The sequence below is a fragment of the Aulostomus chinensis genome, chromosome 6, assembly GCF_037954235.1.
Source record: "Aulostomus chinensis isolate RoL2024-O1b breed Wild chromosome 6, RoL_Achi_v1.0, whole genome shotgun sequence".
Classification (NCBI taxonomy): Eukaryota; Metazoa; Chordata; class Actinopteri; order Syngnathiformes; family Aulostomidae; genus Aulostomus; species Aulostomus chinensis.
Genome location: NC_141325.1, coordinates 25,654,648 through 25,673,413, shown reverse-complemented (window position 1 = coordinate 25,673,413; position 18,766 = coordinate 25,654,648). Strand labels below are relative to the sequence as shown.

General features: G+C 43.8%; 1 protein-coding gene across 2 annotated transcripts in view; it reads left to right on the top strand.

Annotated features, from left to right (window-relative positions):
• The window catches only part of adgra2 (adhesion G protein-coupled receptor A2), a 40,565-nt gene extending 21,939 nt beyond the window's left edge, over window positions 1–18,626 (top strand). For both annotated transcript variants that reach the window (XM_086207180.1, XM_086207179.1), the window contains exons 3-19: window positions 8,213–8,284; window positions 9,188–9,259; window positions 9,343–9,414; window positions 9,872–10,035; window positions 10,382–10,595; window positions 10,719–10,883; window positions 10,962–11,160; window positions 11,245–11,394; window positions 11,509–11,670; window positions 11,931–12,131; window positions 12,246–12,435; window positions 13,381–13,589; window positions 13,691–13,818; window positions 13,907–14,030; window positions 14,115–14,263; window positions 14,970–15,059; window positions 15,214–18,626. In XM_086207180.1, coding sequence (XP_086063306.1) covers window positions 8,213–8,284; window positions 9,188–9,259; window positions 9,343–9,414; window positions 9,872–10,035; window positions 10,382–10,595; window positions 10,719–10,883; window positions 10,962–11,160; window positions 11,245–11,394; window positions 11,509–11,670; window positions 11,931–12,131; window positions 12,246–12,435; window positions 13,381–13,589; window positions 13,691–13,818; window positions 13,907–14,030; window positions 14,115–14,263; window positions 14,970–15,059; window positions 15,214–16,633 — 3,781 coding nt within the window. In that variant the 3' untranslated portion in view covers window positions 16,634–18,626. The remainder of the gene's footprint in view (window positions 1–8,212; window positions 8,285–9,187; window positions 9,260–9,342; window positions 9,415–9,871; window positions 10,036–10,381; window positions 10,596–10,718; window positions 10,884–10,961; window positions 11,161–11,244; window positions 11,395–11,508; window positions 11,671–11,930; window positions 12,132–12,245; window positions 12,436–13,380; window positions 13,590–13,690; window positions 13,819–13,906; window positions 14,031–14,114; window positions 14,264–14,969; window positions 15,060–15,213) is intronic.
• The last annotated feature ends 140 nt before the right edge of the window (window positions 18,627–18,766 follow it).

Genomic DNA, 18,766 nt, shown 5'->3' with positions numbered 1-18,766 from the left:
TTGGCTGCAGACACACACACACAGACACACACACACACACACACACACACTCTCACTCTCGGGTTCAGTGTGTAATGTAACTCTGTGCTCCTACTATGGACGCGTTCACTTCTTTTCTAGTCATTTCAATTTGCTCTCTCAGCAGACACACTCTCACACCAGACTATTCATTTTTGAATGCAGTCTGATCGTGCTGTTGTTAGTGGGAGAATACAGCTCCAGGGCAGGCCACCCTCCTCCAGGCCGGGGCCAGACAGTGCAGAAATCTACACAGTTAGCCCTTTCATTGGAACAAACCTCCTCAAAGCCACTGTTGCCTTCATAACCTGCCAAGCCACCCAAGTGCAGAGGAGCAATTTAGCCCTGTTTGTTTTTGCCCTCTAACTGGACTACTGTGTTTTTGTAGCTCTTTTAAGTAGGCTTGCTTTCCAACAGCTACATTTGGACCTTGGAAATCCTAATTTTTTTCCAGCATTCGGGTGAAACTCTGGTTGAAACATACCTGGCGCCTGTTTTGGTGCTTGCTATATGCAGCATGGTCACTCACTCACAGGCTATCAGGCTAGTGCACCTATTCAAGTACCTCCACCTCTGTGAACACCCTCTCTGATGGGAGCTGATGCTGGCAGCCCCACTAACGAGCCGGGACCTTTATGAGTTGTGGACAGATCCCAGCAGCCTGTCCTGTGCTGATTTGAGGCGAGGTAATGAGAATAATGAGCAAAGAGGGCCGAGGTAGTCTGGCTCTTGTCCAACAGGGCCCCACTGCACCATGGGACACAGGACAGGCAGGCAAGGCACAAGGGGCCCTCATTACAGGTCTGTTCACCCTACGGGAATAGAGGGAGCAGAGAGGGAGAGCAAAGGGCAGCAATGATGATGGATGAGGGAGCAGCAGGGCGCTGCAGTGGACAGGTCTGAGAGGCAGGGGTGAGGTTTATGGTTGGGACTGGTTCGAAGCTCCAGCTGTTGGCAGCGTGATCGACTTTGCCAACGGGAAATTATACTTTTCATGCTCCGTCAATGAGTTTGGACAAGAACTATCTTGCAACATTTGCTTCAGAAGGTGGATGAGTTGAGAATATTTTTTCAAACATGAAAAATTTATTTTTTAAAAGTATCTGGAAGTATATTTAGGGCTGCCGTGCATGATGCCAGGGGCACTACCTGTGCACTACCTGATTAGATCAGGGCCCCACCATAGTACACACAATGGTGCCAATTCATCCTACCAAGCTGTCCTGGTTGTTGCTCCACCCCCTCTGCCACATGCTTCCTCTGTCTAGTGGAGCCATTGACTGCCATTTTTCACCTGATGGTAAAGTGTTTCACTGGGGGGACTTAACGCATGGGAGGCTCATGCTATTCTCCCTAAAAAGAGGCTACAACCAACCAGAGGAGGCGCCAGTGTAGCAATCAGGACACTCATCTCATCTGACCCACAGTCATGGTCAATCACTGACTGCTGCCCAACCAGAGCACTCTGCCTCTGCCCTTATTTAAAAATCTTTTAAATAACATTACATGTTCTGACTACATAAATTCAAACAGGAGTTCTCAAACTGGGGTCACCTAGAAGTCTTTGAGGGACTTAGCACAATGACGGCAAGTTTGGTTTCAGTTTCACTAAAATGCTTGTGGGAAAAATATAGGAAACCTGACACTGATTTGACCTGATATGTCAAAAATTCCTTTCATTGTCTTGCAACTTTTAAGCAATTTCTTTCAAAGTTTTATGCCATCTTTAGCCAATTTTTGGATACTAAAATATATGTTGGAATTAAGTTTTCCTGATCTTTTTTGTTGGGAGCATAATAATTGCTATATCAGCAAAAAAAAAAAAAAAAAAAATCTAAAACAGCAAAGTAGTCAGCAAAGTAAAATGCAAAAGAAGAAAGTTTGCCAAAAAAATACAAAATAGGATATTTATACTCATTGTGTTTGTATGCAATTTCTTGTGCTTCGATGCTGAACATATAACAAACCATGCAAAATCATTTCAAATGGAGGATAGCAGTTAACAGAGAGTCAACTTGGGGTCTCGTCATAAAAGTCTGAAAACCTCTGCTTCATGTAAATGATTTGACAGCAAACATCATTCAAAGCAAATAATATTAACCCCCCCCTCCAGGCCACAACTTTCCCGGTTGTCCCCCCAGGCGCCGGGTCTGAGTAACTTGTAGAAAATGGGACAGTCTTTGCTTGAGCGTTTCTGAAACAGACCTTGAAATCGCCTCTGCCATTCTGAGCAGCTGGGGTTAGGATGCAGTCCAACCTAAACAGCCCTACCATCTGACACTGGGGAAGCATAGCCGAGATGGCTAAAGATGGTATGGTGGCCGGAGAGAGAGGGAAAAAGAGGAAGAGGGAGGGAGCAATGGAACGCACACTGCTGCAGTTTGTCTTATATAAATCTGAGGTTGTTTTTCCTTAGCGAGAGATTATTTCCACAGAGGCCGAGCAAATTACCTTGATGAGCTGGAACAAAGCAGAGCTGGGCAGCGCTATAGCATGTAAAAACAGAGGAGAATTTACAGACACGGCAAGGAGCCCTGCTGTCTAGACCAGCCTCGCTAAGGAAGGGTTCAGCCTCTACCAGCCCACCACTCTGAGGAGAGTGTAGGCCAGCTGTGGAGGTCACACATGGGAGTTTCTCTTCTATTTGTGTTGCATTTTCCTGTATTAGTCACTGAATGGCTCCCAGTTAGGCAACCTAATGAGAGTGCATAGTATTAAGAGGTGGAGCGGGTGAGGAAGGGGTTAAGCGTGCTGGAGAGTGGAAACAGAAAGGGGGGTGCTGCTGGAGTTGATAGACTCCAGATGTGTCTTTCAGATAAACTGAAGGAACGGGGTGTTTGTATTGCAAGCCTAGCTCAGTCGTGGCTCTGAGGGTTTATTGAAACAGCGAGCAAGCCCCCTCATAAGCCCATTACCAAATTGAACGCTTTATATGTCACTAACTCTATTTTGCACACTTATTTGGCAAACTCGATATCGTTTCAACGTATATTCCTCTAAAGGAACTTAAGCTCTCTCTGGACTTACTCCCCCCCCCCCAACTTCCGTTTGTGTTCCTTTTATGCTTTATTTTTGCATCTCCCAGCTCAGTGTCACTGTACCTCCCCCTACCTACTCTCCACATACTGTACTCAACATAATGGCTGGACATTTAGTCACAGACATGGGTCTCTCTATTCATTGATCATTAGAATGAAAGGCGTTTGTTCCTGTTTCCTTCCTAGTTGTAAAGTGTACTTTAATTACCTTACATCCGTCATCTCTTTGGCAAAGACATTCAGTTCAACCTTTGGGTCTTTTCATTTAAATTACATGATGTGGGACAAAAATTGTACAATAATATAATTCTATAACTTGTATTACTGAAACTAGAACCTTTTTTTCTTAAGATCATTGTTACACCCGACCCGGAGACAGAGGCTTTACATGAATTATATATCTGACTCTGTACGTACCATCACCAACACACAACTGAGTTTTACTGTTTCTGACTGCTGTGCAGGCAGATCTCACGAAACCAACAGATCTGCCAAAGTGGCCTTTGCCCCCTTCTCCAGGCTGCTCCAAAAGTCAGAACTGAAGTCAAGAACAGTTCATGGTTCCAGAGTTTTCCTTGGCAAAATCCTCTGCAGCTCCTATTGCTGCAGACTATATAAACATATAATCAACGTAGGAAATTTTACACTTCAAATAAAAGTATATATTATTTCTTTATGTCCCTTCAGAGTGTGTGCAGTTAAATCCAGGGTTTGTGTTATTGTCAGTCATGAACAATGCTGTGAGCCATATTACTGTGATGGAACATTATCAAGTGGTTATTTGTAAAGTGGTAATCCACAAATTGCACAAGGTTCTATCATCCTTTCATCAGCCTCAACATATGACAACCCCAACTTACGACGTGGAAGTAAAGTTGATTAGGCATCCAATATGAGAGGAAGGAACCTGGACAAATAAAGACAATAATCTGGGGAAGGGGCAGAAAAGCAGGAAATTAGTAGAAAAACAAGAGCAGTGCAGATCCTGGTTTCCTGTTTTGGGGGAAAGGCAGGAGTGCGTTTTGGGCCTGTGCTACAGAGCCCCCATTGTGAGTAAGTGTGTTGAGGACTAGGGAGGTGGGGTCTGGGCCATACACAGGGACATTTTGCTCAGCTCTGAATCCCCTAACCCACCTGCCCCTCCCTTAAGGGGAAAGCTAGCTAGTGGAAAAAAAAGGAGAAAAGGGAAACTGTAAAAATAAACGAGCAAGGGCCTCTGTGAGAGACGGCAGCCAGACAGGAAATGACATGTGGCACAAAAATGGTCTCCACTGACCTCGTCAGGAACCAAGGTGCCAGTAAGCTTCACTTGCTTTCTTTTTCCAACATACATTTAAATATTTGCATCAGGAGATAAAGCAAATATAGAAAACTTGCTCTGCAATAGCATGCCTTTCCATAAAAAATTCCTGGAACAGGAAATTCCTGATTCCAGTCTAGCGATAATGAGTAGCCGTTCCTTGGCTTCAGTCATTTTCCCAGTTCCCTCTGGGGCCGGGGCCTAAACAATGTCAGTGGACCACTCCAGTTGCTGCGGCTGTGCTCCTGATAATGGAGCACTCCACGTCGGGAGCGCTTCACAGATGATGTCTTCATTGTTACCCTCTCGCTGCACTGCAAGCACGTTGCTCCTCTCCAGTCGGCGTGGGGCCCAGGTGCTCATCCCATGTACCAGCCTCACTGATCAGGAGGAGTTCGTGGGGGAGAAAAGACATTCTTAATAGCAGCCTCTGGTGTTCGGCCTGCCAGCAGCAGACAATTGCTGCTTTTGGTTTTGGGAGTGAGCCTGTCACAACCCAGTCACACAGGCCACATGTGGTGAGGGCCCTGCCCTGCACTCCCAAGGTTACAAAGCACAACTTGGAGACAAACTGTATCAAATTCCTGAGTCATAATGATCATCTGTCACCACCAACCATGATGCTTTTTGAAGACATACATGCAGCTTCTGAGGAAGTGATAGTGATAGTGAGTTCTAGCCATTTTAATGGTGATAATTTCATGCTCAGCAAGCATGAAGCTTTGAAGTACTTCTTGTGTCTGATATGAGCCTCTGTCTTGGCGACAGCTCTTGTCGTCAGCGTCAAGACCGCTGAGTTGTGAGGCTGTTGTCAGTGAGGGCACCGTCTGCTCCAAAGGGCACACTGACAAGTCATCGCCTGAGTATGAACCAGGCTAGAGTGGCAGTTTGTGCAGAAAGTCAGAAATAAAGTTTGATATAAAGTGAGGATAGCGTTGATGAGCCACAGTAAAGATTTAGATGTGCTTGTGGTGGAGCTTTCATTCGTATTTATAGCTTATGACTACGCTGCAGTGGGTCCAATGCTTCAAGTTCTGTGAGCTCATCCACATTCCCCAGCTTGGTGATAAGAGAGCGTATCAGAAGTGGTGGTCTGTTGATACTGCAGTGGTGACACACAGCATTTTACCCTCTCAAGCTCGGAGTAGAGAAGCAGAATGTTTAATATCCAGATGTGTGCAAAATGTGTCTCCATAGGAAGCAGAAAGCTCCTCTTCTGCATATGCTGCATTTTTCAAAATATCTTTATGTATTGGTTTGAGTACGTGTATACTGTTAGTTAAGATTTAGATATTTTGTCCTGTGTCTGTATTGTGTCTTTCCCTCCTGACATGAATGGTAAATTTAACTGACATTATAGAGTTACTTAGGATTTAATTGGATTATTTCACTGATATTTGAATCTTTTTTTTTTTTTTTGCAAGAGACACCTGGGCACAGCAGGGGGAGACATACCAACACTAAAAAAAAAACAAGAATACCTCAACCTTCAACAATTAAAAACTCAAAACAAGGGTGCTTTGGTTAGCTCTACCTTGAATTTTACTATATATTTGTTGCATGTTTCTTTAGGTTTTTTTTTTTTTTTTTAGAAATGCCCCAAATTCAAAAATTCAATAAGCCAACAAGATGAAATATTTAAATAATTTTCATAAAATTCTGTGGTGCCCTGTTGGATGCGTATGGAAGGGAGGAGGAGGGATAGTGTACATCTTAACAATAAAATATGGAGAAATGGCAAGTTAAAACCAGATAAGAGAAAATATGATAAGCTCCACCCCCCCAATAGTGATTAGCAGCCTACATCTCAGGATGCTCAGTAGGAGTTTGATCTTCAGACTCTGTGTTTGAGTGCAGGATATCTTCGTACACAAGCACAGACATGATAAGATGAACATCCTTTATTTCAGTGCAGTACATTTTTATTCTTAGATGTGAGGTTTAAAAGAAAGATTTCTATCTAGTCAAATTCCAAAGTTTTTATAACAGCCAGCTGGGAGCAGCAGAAAGAAACTGTGGAATTCAGTTGTGTATGTGTATGTGTTTTGTGTGTGTGCGTGTGTGTGTGTGTGTGCATGTTTTAATAAAACTAATTTAATCTTATCAGCACTTAGTGTCAGTTTGAGAGCGTGTGAAAATGTCTGAAGGCCAGAGGCATGTAGAATTATTACTCCAGTTTAAGTCGACCTGAAGCCATGTGTGAAACCTGCCTCTTGTCGGTAGACATGACATCGATGAAAACTCCCTTATATGACAGTTTACTGCCAAATGTGATGAACTGCCCTGGATCAAATTTAAAAGCACAACTTGTTGCTAGCTTGATCAAGCTGCTTCATCCAAACCAACAGGAGGCTGCACAATACCACAATGGGGTTGCTTACCCCTCTTGAAACAAACAAGTCAAGGCTAAGATTCATAGCATGAGCTGAGGGTCTCAGTCTCATCTCTCAGTTTACCTGTCGATTTGTGTTCCATCTCTCACCTGTGGACATTAGCTTTGGTTCATGACTGCTGTGGTAAGTTTTGCGGATCTCTAAAAAGATAACTCCCTCCATACTGGAACTCTAGGTTCTATGAGTATGAGTACAACCATGTCAACTTCACGCCACAGTGATTCATTGTCACCTCTTCAGGAACAAAGGGATATTTTGAGACAATTGTGAACACATAATCACACAAACAGTAACCCAATACATCATGACAGACCCATGCGGCCACACACACAATCTTTTTTTTTTCACTGTAAGAATCAGAGAAGTAGAAACTCTAGGGAAGTTTTTGTAAACTGTGAGCTGGACAGAGCTGTCCAAGACTGAGACAAACACTTCAGACCACAGCTCCTGGTCCAGGGCCAAATCGCTTGTGCTCCATTATTATAACCTGTCCAACATCTATAATTCAAAGGCCACGAGAGCTTGGATCAACAGCAAAACCCCAATCTCTGTCTCTATCCCAACCATACCGCAAGGTCTAATTTTTTTTTTTTTCTGGAAACCATTTTATGAAACCATTTTCCTGCCCCAGTTTTATCAAAAATAGCTCATCTCTTGGAGAACCAACAAGTCATTGGTTAAGAGATGCCTGAGGTTGTTTATGGTGTGAGGCAGCATGCTTGCGAGCAGCATTGAGAAATCTTTTGTAATAAAAAAGGGTCCAGAAACCAGACCTGAGGTCTTGTCTACCACAGTCGCATCCTCAGTAGAAAATAAAGAGAGAAAAATGCAGCCTGTATACCACAGTGTTAATGCACGTGTAAGGAAGCGTAGTCAGATGGGAAAAGGTATTTTTCATGCTGTAGGAACATGGATCACATTCCAACCCACACTGACCATGTCCTGCAGATAACCATCAGTCTCCTGACCCGTTTTAACCCCGCTATTCCCACCAGACCTATAAAAAACTTCTTGGATTTAAAATCTAATGCAGGTTATTGATGGAGGGGGGCATCAGGCTAAATAGTTTAACACATGGGCGTGGATGTGGGAAGAGGTTGGAAAAAAGTGCAGAGGATAGCATGAAATTAGATCTTCAAAGGCAGTTCAAGTAATTAATATTCATGGTGGGGTACAGTTTATCATGGGATGAGTCATTTTGAAACAAGCAGAAAAAACACCAAAGTCCTAGCTTGCAGTTTTGAAATCCACAACATTTTTATTCGGTCAAGAATCTGCATATTGCTCGCCACAGCCCAGGTGGCTGATGGGATAAGATTTCCTCTCTGTGTGCAGAAATACCCTGCTGTGTCTTGCAGGAGGAGCTATTTGTATCCACTCACCTTTAAGACATCTTCTGAAGGATGTGTCAACATCCTCCCTGCATACATTTTCTAATTTACTTCATATTTCTTTCTCTTCAGGGACCTCAAGCACAACTTAATCAGCACCATCATGCCTGGAGCCTTCCAAGGTCTGTCGGAGCTTCGGAAACTGTAAGTAGACATGATTCATGTCCCGTTGCAGAGCAGCAATTATATCAAGAGTAATCATAAACACAGACATTTTGAATTGTTGATATGAGGCAAGTGAAGGAGTTTGAGTAGTTGAAAGAGACAAACCCCTCACATCTTTCTTACACTGGTTTGGCAGCTTGTATCAGTCTCGCCTCATATTGAGATCCTCATAAATGCCTCCTTCCCAAAGCGTTTCTGCTCATGTCATCTCTGGTGCCCCGCTCCACCACCGCTGAAGCCTCAGGACCATGCAGAGGCTCCTCACACGTCACTTGATGTGACAGCACGGCTGTTTGCAGCCACTCGCTGCTCACTCATTGTGTTTTTGGACACCGAGGTCTGGTTGTGGTGCGGGTCGGAGCTGGTCGTCTGTTGTGCGCCGCGTGACTCCCCTTCCCTCCTCCCCCTACTTGTGTTTTCCCTGCAAGGTCTGGGGCTTCTCAAAACAAACAGGGGGAGATAAACACATGGTCGGGACAGCTCTCTGCTGGGTAGTGTCAGAGGTGCAGCAGAGCAGATCTCTCTGGCTGTGGCTATACATCACACTCAGAGGTAGACAGCAGAACAGGGGCCCTGCTTTTGGTGATAAACTTTAACTGGTGTTGCATGGAATAGAGATAAGGCAGAGTGATTCTGGTTGGATTGGACTTTCCAACCATTCTGCTACCGCAATATAAAAGAGCGCACTGCAGTAGGAAAACTATAGAGGCAAAGAAAACACATTATTTGTGATATAATGGATTTGGTTAAAAGGAGGCTTTTCGTAGAGTTCCATCTCATATCACAAAAACAACAAGGGAAGTGATGTTGTCAAGATATCTCTAACTCAGTGACTTGGCTCAAAAATAACCAAAGCATTCCTTTGTCTTTTCACACTTTTAGTGACCTCTCCAATAACCGCATTGGCTGCCTGTCTGGAGACATGTTCCAGGGGCTGACCAATCTCACTAAACTGTAAGAGACACAAACTCATCCCATTAAAAAAAAGGCTTCCTGAAGCTATCAGACTCGTTCACATCTTTTGTACGTACTTTCAGGAACCTCTCTGGTAACATCATTTCCACCCTGGATCCAGGAGTGTTTCAGGAGCTGCCGTCCCTCAAGCTAGTGTGAGTTTTGAATTTCAGCTCCACAGTATACCATGGACATCTGCATGAAGATCTGAAAACAAGAAACGTTTTCCACATAGATGACATTTATTAATGTTGTTTCAAGAGGTCTAAGGCTGTAGAAGTACTGGAATTAGCAATTTATTTGATATATGTGAATTTGGATGTTTGCCTATGCATGACTTATAATTTGAAAACATGATTAAATCATGAAGAAGAAGATAAGCATGTCCAGATTACAAATGTGAATAGATGTTAAATGGTTTTCTCAGTCCTTTTGTGAGAAGTCTGACTACTTACAGAGAGAAAATACTGAATGTGTAATTTATTGTTAGGTGGGTGTATCGAGCCTTCAGGTGTTTCTTGTCATGTCTATGTATGGTATGTTGAGCTAATAATGTATAGCTAGGGCGCGAAGCCCCTGTTATATTTCATGAACGCTACCCTGTCTCATCAGGAACTTCAACTCAGACTACCTGTCATGTGATTGTGGGTTGCGCTGGATCCCAGCCTTCTTCCACGGCAGTTCAGCACGACTGGGGGATGAAACCCTGTGTGCCTACCCCAGAACTCTAAAGGGAAAGCCCCTGTGTGGACTAAGGGAAAGCCAGCTGAGCTGTGGTGAGAACTTTGAAGGAGGCATCTGAATTCACCACTTAACTTTAGAAAACACAGCTTGTGAGTGACAATGCATAACAGTGCTCAGGATCATCCCAGTATTTGTAAGGATTAGTTGACCAAAATGGTTGCAAGAAATCTGCTCCAGCAGCCCAACGGGGACATATTTCTAAAAGTATCTAATCCTTGTGGGTTGCATTTATGAAACGCTGCTGTCTGCATCCAATCTGCTCGAGAGACTCATAATAGCTTCTGTGGAAACATTTAGCTGAGGTTGAGTAATGAGAGATCAGCAGAAGCATTTCAGAGTGATGTGTAACAGTCACATCTTTCCCACCACTTTGCTCAGATGGCCCTCTGGAGCTGCACACCCTGACGCTGCTGCCGTCACAGCGTCAGGTGGTCTTCAAAGGTGATCGGCTGCCATTCCACTGCACCGCTGCCTTGGTGGACAAAATCACCACTTTACACTGGCGTCACAATGGTCAGCTGGTGACCTCTGACCCAGACATGGGAGTCCAGCTGGAGAACAGTGTGCTGCATGACTGTACTTTCATTACCAGGTGCAGAAACTAAAATGGCAAAATGATGGTGTCTTAAGTTTATGTTTATAATTTAAACAGTGCAGACATAAGATATGTGGTGACAGTATACAATAATGATCTCTCTATATCCTAAACATCCAGTGAGCTTATTCTGTTCAACGTACATGTGGAGGCCAGTGGCGAGTGGGAGTGTGTGGTGTCTACTGGGAGGGGCAATATATCCCGAACTGTTGAGATAGTGGTGCTTGAGAACAGTGCCTCCTTCTGTCCAGAGGATAAAGTTGTCAACAACCGGGGAGAGTTCAGGTTAGTTACAGTTATTCTGTTTGTTACTGCATACATGAATGTGTGGTGTTCTCAATTATCTCTGTTGTAAAACTCCAGGTGGCCAAGAACTCTGGCAGGTATCACCTCCCATCAGTACTGCCTGCAGCTGCGTTACCCCTCCCTGTCTGTGGAGGGGGGTATGGAGCAGAAAAAAGCGTCTCGGCACTGTGATCGTACTGGAGCGTGGCAGGAAGGCGACTATTCAGACTGTCACTACACCAATGGCATCACCCGTGTCCTCCATACCTTCATCCTGGTCAGTGCTCCTGTCAGGTTCACGGCACGGTTCCTGTTCACTGATTCATTACTCCTCTTACAAATATTTTCTCTCATATTGCAGAGGCCTATCAATACATCAAATGCTGTTACTTTGGCACATCAAGTGCACACTTACACCCTGGAGGCCGCAGGCTTTACTGACTCAGTGGATGTGCTTTATGTTGCTCAAATGATGGAGAAGTTTATGGAGTATGTCAGACAGCTGCGAGAGGTGAGATATGCATCATGAAAAGGATTGTGTGCACTCTCTACTAGTACAGTGTGTCTGTGTGTTCTTTATGTACAAGAATGTTGTCAGTAGTATGATTCTGTGTTTTTGATGCAGTTGTCAGAGGTGTTGGTAGAGATGGGCAGCAACCTGATGCAAGTGGACGACCAGATCCTGGCGCTCGCTCAGAGAGAGAAGAGAGCATGCAGCTCCATAGTCATCTCTCTGGAGACTCTGGCCTGGCCTCAGCTACACAGTCATGCTCAAGACTTCTCCATGGTACCAACATCAAACTCGAGTCTTTTTGAAGAGAATAAATACAGTTATTGCCTTCCATTCAGAGTTTGGCAAAAATATGTAGAATTCACTGAGAGTAAGATACTAAACAATTAGTTTTAATTGGAAAGAAATCCAACCCTGGAAATCCAACAATGTCTTGTTTTAAATTATACAAAAATGACTACGTCCTGGATGACTGAGGTCAGTCTATGCAGAAATAATCATCAATCACCCATTATATCACTCTCTGATTCCTGCAGGTGTCGAGGAACATTGTGATGGAGGCCCACATGGTGCGACCCGCCCACTTCACTGGTATAACCTGCACTGCTTATGAGCGGCGTGATGTCTCAATGGGTAGTCTGGGAATGGAAATGCCTGAGTCAACACATGAGCAACAGCTTCATTTTCGCTGCAGCACTGGTTCCCATAACACCTCTCTGAACAATTTCCCACTAAAGGTGAGATGTGAGCGCCTTGTATTGGTGTGGTGTCTCAGGCTACACCTGCAACAAATTATATCTTTTTATCTTTCAACTCACATAGGGACTTTGTTTTGCTTTTTTCCCCTCTAGAACTCCGTAGCCGTGGCCTCTGTGACTCTCCCAGCTACTCTGTTTCCGTCTGATGCTCCTGCAGACTGTAAACTGCAGTTTGTTGCTTTCAGGACAGGAAGCTTTTTCCCGTTGTCTGGGAATTCCAGCAGCACTGGGGAGCACTCACGCCGACGTAGTGTCAACACTCCTGTCATTTTTGTTGGTCTCGGTGAGGAAACGTCTTCAAGGAACGACATTAGATTCATAAAAGTTTTATATCTCCCAATAAAACCTTCATGGTCATGGGCCAGTGGCTGACAGGAATAGTGAAAGTTTTAAAAAGAATCGATCAAATACACCATTCTTCAACGGAAAATGTTCTTTATCCTGAAGGGTTACTGTAGTCGAGAGCGCTGTTTTTAAGGGCCAGTTCAGAACAATAATTTGCTACGATGCTGGATTCAGACCAAAACATATTGAAAATATTCTAAAACTGAATTTGAAGATTTGACATCAGCTGCAAATCAATGCAATATTCTCTGCATGTTCTAAAACAATTTGTTGCGTTTTGAGTAATTAGTCTGGTTTCGGTCCAACACCTTTGTCCAAAACGTGGTTAGATTTGGTGGAGGCTATAGCATAGAATTCCATACTCACCAAACCATTCGGACCCCACTTTCCCTGTATTTGATATGTTTTTAAACTCATTTTTGGGGGTTTTTGTTTTTCACCTGTCACTATATCATCAACAATAATAGTATAATGTATTCCATTTTGTGTGGATTTTAATATACAGAATGATGAAGGGAATTCACAGACAGTTACATTGATTTGGATGTGACATGAAACTTGGCTTGATGGCAAGTATTTTGTCCGAGCAACTGGGCCAGATCAAACTACTGCAGTGGTCTTTCTCTACTCTCCTTCTGTTTTACAACCTTGACATATAATTCAACAATTTCTGGATGCTGAGAGTCATTCTGGCAAATGAAGTTATCAACCGGTTTAAAAAGCAGGAGACAGATTGAGGGAGTGTAGGCGCATTCGGTGTCAAAAAATTATTTCACAATACCTACTCAGGTGCACAATAAACTCACATTGGTACAGTTAGGTATTTTCTTATTTCTTCTGTTTATTTGGTATTTGGTAAGTAGTTCTTTCCTCTCTGTGATAGACGGCTGCAACATGTGGAACCGCTCAGAGCCCATCTGGGTGTCACTTCGCCACTTGTCTCCTGGTACTGATGCTGTGGCAGCCCAGTGGAGCCCGAAGGCCCTGGAGAAACATGGAGGATGGAGCTCAGAGGGGTGTCAGTTGGTCCACAGTGACAGCAGCACCTCCACAATGCGATGCTCTCTGCTTAGCAACTATGCAGTGCTACAGGTAGGAAGCTACATTTAGAATCACCGAGGCTCAGCGAGACTTTACGTTCAGTTCACATAATCATGATGACCATCTTCTCAATCACTTCATTTTTTTTCAAGGAGGTACCAGACTTCCCTAGATCTCCAGCGATCTCGGTACGGGTGCTCCACCCTGTGGTGTATGCCTGTACTGCATTGCTCCTCCTATGCCTCTTCACCATCATCATCACACATATACTTCATCACAGGTACTCATCACACATGTGATTGTATTCGAGCAGAAGGCTCTTTGTTATTCTCCTCATCCCCTCTGGATTTTTTTCCTTCTCCCCACAGTTCCATTCACATATCAAGAAAAAGCTGGCACACTTTACTGAATACCTGCTTCCACATTGCCATGACAACGGCCATCTATGCAGGAGGGATCAGCTTGACCAGCTACCCAGTGGTCTGTCAGGCTGTAAGTCTTTACTTACAATTATATCCTTATTTTTGCTAAGACTGGTTTAGGCTTGATATGTGAGCTTACTGTGATATGTAACAGGTGGGCATTGCCCTACACTACTCCTCGCTGTCAACCCTGCTGTGGATCGGAGTCAGCGCCAGGGTCATCTACAAAGAGGCTGTATGGAGAATGCCACGCCAACCAGAGGGAGAGTCCCCTGTTCCACCTACTCAGCGACCTATGCTGAGGTCAGGGCAAGAACACATCTCCGTCACACGCTTGTTGTACCACAAGTTTGTTGTATGCTTTCAATACGGTTTATGTTTCAGACAGATGTAACAGTTCTTGTGCTTGACCACCCAGACTGTGCGGTGTCAAAGGCATCATTGTGCCTTACAACCAAAGTCCCTCTGTTTTAATGAAACCTTTCAGGATCATAACAGACTATGGCTGCAAGGCACAAAAAAGTCTAAATGATCTCCAAGAGGGGAGGCGAGGAACATATGAATCCAACATAACCGGGGCATATGGGGGTCGCTGTAAATCTGAGCAATGAGATTTAGGGGTGCACTGTCTCCCCAAATAATCCATCTTGTTTCCCCTTGTCTCGCAGTGCCCTCTTGATCCTAAAGCTATGATCATACACAGTACTGCTGACCTCTCCAGTCACCCTTTTGCCAGCAATATGGCATCAGGCCACAATAAATCACATATTCCATGCAGCCTGTAGTGACCCTTCTCACACTCACAGAGGAAGGATCACAGTGCTCTGTTCAAATTATAGACCCAGAGGGACTTAAAAACACAAAATGAAAAATGACACTGACATGCACTCTTTAAAAACACCACCACAGCCAAAGGTCATACAACATCTTGTGACAAAAACAAGAACTGCTCTTCATATCTCACATTTCAGCTGGAAATGATGTTTTTGTGCTTTTGCTTTTATTCAAGATTCTATTTGATAGCTGGTGGAGTTCCTCTTATCATTTGTGGGATCACTGCAGCTGTCAATGTCAGCAACTATGGAGATAACAGCCCTTAGTGAGTACTTCCCCTCTTTGTCCTTGAGCTATTTAGCCCTTGACATTGTTATTTTGTTTGGTGCTGAAGTGAATAATTCTGTGTGATAAGTTGAATCCACAAAGATGTCCTTGTTTTGTACTGACCCTCCTGGATTCTTGATTGCCTCTTGCAGCTGCTGGCTGGTGTGGCGCCCCAGTCTGGGGTCTTTCTTTGTCCCAGCTGGCCTAGTGGTGTTGGTGACCTGGATCTATTTCCTGTGCACTGTGTTTCGCCTGAGGCATCGTGTGGCCAAAGAATGCACAGGAACCACCTTGTCCTCTCCTGTGACTGAGAGCCAGCCTGCACTGGCAGGAAGCACCAGCCTCCTCTCCACAGACTCTGTCGTGGGACCTATGAACCATGTTGTAGCTCCAGAGGACCAGTACTCCTTGAAGACACAGTTCTTGGTACTGGTGGCCACCCACTTCCTGTTTGTGATTCTGTGGTTGTGTGGAGCCATGGCGATGTGGCTAACAGGGCACATTAGCTTGTTGTTTAGCTCCCTTTATGGAATAGCTGCCACAGTTCTTGGGGTGTTTCTGGTGGTACACCACTGCTTCCGACGTCTGGATGTTCAGGCTTCATGGCTGGCATGCTGCCCAGGTTATGGCCGCTCCCATCCCATGTCTACCTACACACACACCTGCACAACAGGGAGCGGAGTGCAGACCTCTGAGCAGGGATCCCAACTTTTCATCAACTGCCATCCACCTGCTGACACACACAATTCCTCATCAGCACGGTCGTCATCCACACCAAGTGGGATCAGCAGTGTTGGCCCTGGGCCCTGTAAGCTCACCAACCTGCTGCAGGTGACACAAGACAATCCAAACAACTCCTCACGAGCCACCACAGGCAACAACACTGGCACCAGTACTGACAATATCACCAAGCCAACAAACAATATTCTTCCTGCGATTAACTCTGCTGTCCCAGTGCATCCTCAGAGAAGGAAAGTGAATAGCAGAACTAAACAAGGAAGTGGTCAGTATCACCATCGAGGTGAGGGCAGAGGTCACTATCGTCTCAAAGCTCTAAGGACAGCTGGCGGTGGGGGCAGCCTTGGAGCTTTAGGTCCCACAGGTTTAGATCACCTCAGTTCGTCACATGCGGTCTATAAACAGGCCACAAGTGAGAACGGTAGCATCCACCACAGCCTTTCAGAGAGCCAGGCCAGCCCTCTGACAAATGGGAAGCGGGTGGGAGAGTCACTAGCCACAAGTCCCTCAGAGGGAAGTGATGGCGGCAGCAGCGGAAGCCGCAAACCCTTCCCCCTGCTACCCTCGATGGCCAGTAGAGCGGTCATGAACGGTGCCCAGAGACGATGCGCCAGCAGAGACAATTTGAAACTAGCGGCAGCAGCAGAGCGAGAGGCTAAACGCTGCTCCTACCCTTTGAACAGTGTAACCACCACTGTGCCGGGGGCCGCTACCCCAAATGGCACCCTGAAAACCTCTGTGCTGGATCTGGAGCAAGACACGAGAGGCACGGACCAATCGGAGAGCTCTGTTGGAACAAAGAGCAGTTTATGGAAAAGCGAAACCACAGTGTAACCTTCACTTATAAATGAACTTCTGCATGACCTCAACAAACTTTTAAATGAGTGGGTTATGCTTTAATTGCCTCTTGATTATTATAATTATATAATTTAAGATATGAATCACAAAGGCATCCAGGACCTTAAACTGGTACTTCTGCCTCTGTAGCAATGTAAGAGATTGCTGTGAAATGGAGAAAAAAATATGGCAGGTTTTCGATTGTCATTTAAAAAAAAAAGGAACTCATTTATTTCATTCATTTCACAAAAATGCGCAAGATTTAGGATGTATAATGAGAGCTTTATTGTTTTAGCTGTGATTTTTCTATGCATATCGTATCAGCTATAGCATAGAATGGATCGGAGGATTGTTCATTTCCAAAGTACAGCTATATGCATTTAATCTGTGGACAACCTTTCATGCTTATGTTGGCTGTGTGTGTGTGTGTGTGTGTGTGTGTGTGTGTGTGTGTGTGTGTGTGTGTGTGTGTGTGTGTGTGTGTGTATGTGTGTGTGTGTGTGTGTGTATTAAAAAACTATGCGAGACTTATGTTTATATGATGAAAATGTTATGTTTTATTTTTGTGTACTCCCCTCAGCACTGATACAGAGCTCCTCATATCAAATAAAACCATGAAGAATGCCTTTCAGGGGAAATAATTAGCTTTGACAGCCTCAATTGAATCGATTTTCTCTTGCAACTGAGGAAATTACGTTCTTCAGACTAATGCATGATTGACTGCCCCCTCTTGGACAGCATTAAAACTTTACTTTTTCAGGGATTTGAAATGTGTTCGCCTAAAAAGCAAAGTAAATCTCTCAGGTTTAGTTAGGACTGACTTATCCAACACATGTCTACTTATTAAGCCCTCTCACTGTGTAATTCTAATTCAATGGACATGAGTTTGAAAGGGAGAAAAAAAAACTCTCAAAAAATGACTGTTTTTCTTTTCACTTATCAGCAGCGTGACCATGCCTTTCAAATTACTATACTAAGCCATAATTCTGGGTTGTTTTTTTTTTTTTTTTAGAACAATGGGTACATTTGTAATTCAGGAAATTGCATGAAAAGGAACCTGTGTTCCTGTTCTGCAGCTCATTGCCACTACTCCTGCCCGCTGATCTTTGAAACCCCTCATGAAATCTAGAGAGTCACATACTCTCTTCCTGTACGTATTCTAATATGGTCAGTAGTTACGTATATTCTTGTATGAGCGTCGAATCAGATCCAGACAGAATAGCTTTCATGTAAAACATCAAAATGATCGTGTGATCCGTGTGCATTATTTTGAACTAAATCTCTAAAGGAAAACAAATATACGGTATTACAGTCTTCATAATTTGCTGTTCATAACTCAGCATCAAATTCCATATCATCATGTGTAGTTTTTACAAGGTGAACCAAATGTTTATAGAAGCAGGTTTTTAGAATTCTTTCTCTTGCTTGTGTTGGAGAATGGAGCATTCAACAACCACTTTTTTTGTTTATTCAGATGTCTAATTAAGTGAATACTAAGTTCAGTCAAATGTCAACGCCTTTTCAACTTCCTGAAATGTTTTGTCTGTGGCATGTACATTAGTTTGCATGTAACATAACCCTAGGAAACTGAAATGGTGAAACATTTACTTCTTTATTTTACTGATCAGCTGTTGAGATAGATCCTGAAATGGGTTTAATCATCTTGATGAAAGCCTAGTAACAAGAACTGCCTCTATCAGGAGAGGATCAGATCACTTTTAGCTTCCACAGGCTTCTCATGTGTTTACATTTTTATTCGGTGATAAACACATGTTATTGACAAAGTAACTGGGAATTCATATTTGTTAAGCAAACTCATTTCTCTAATAATGAAAAACACCCTTCTTAGCCTTATTTTCTGATCATCTTTTCTCCAGTGACAGTCACTTAGGTATTTTTTTTAATCTCTATTTCACTCTATATTTTTAGGAACCCTCTGACAATACTCTACAACTTCAGCTCCAAAATAAAGTGATTCCAGAAAATGTTTGTGGGCATTTTATGTTCTTGAAACATGCATCACTGGACTCAGTTCATGGAAAATGTTTGTCCCGTGTCACTTCCAAAGGGTTTTGGGCATAAAAGCTGATCCCTGATCAGTGGCTGAACTTGTGAGTTAACGGTCTGGAG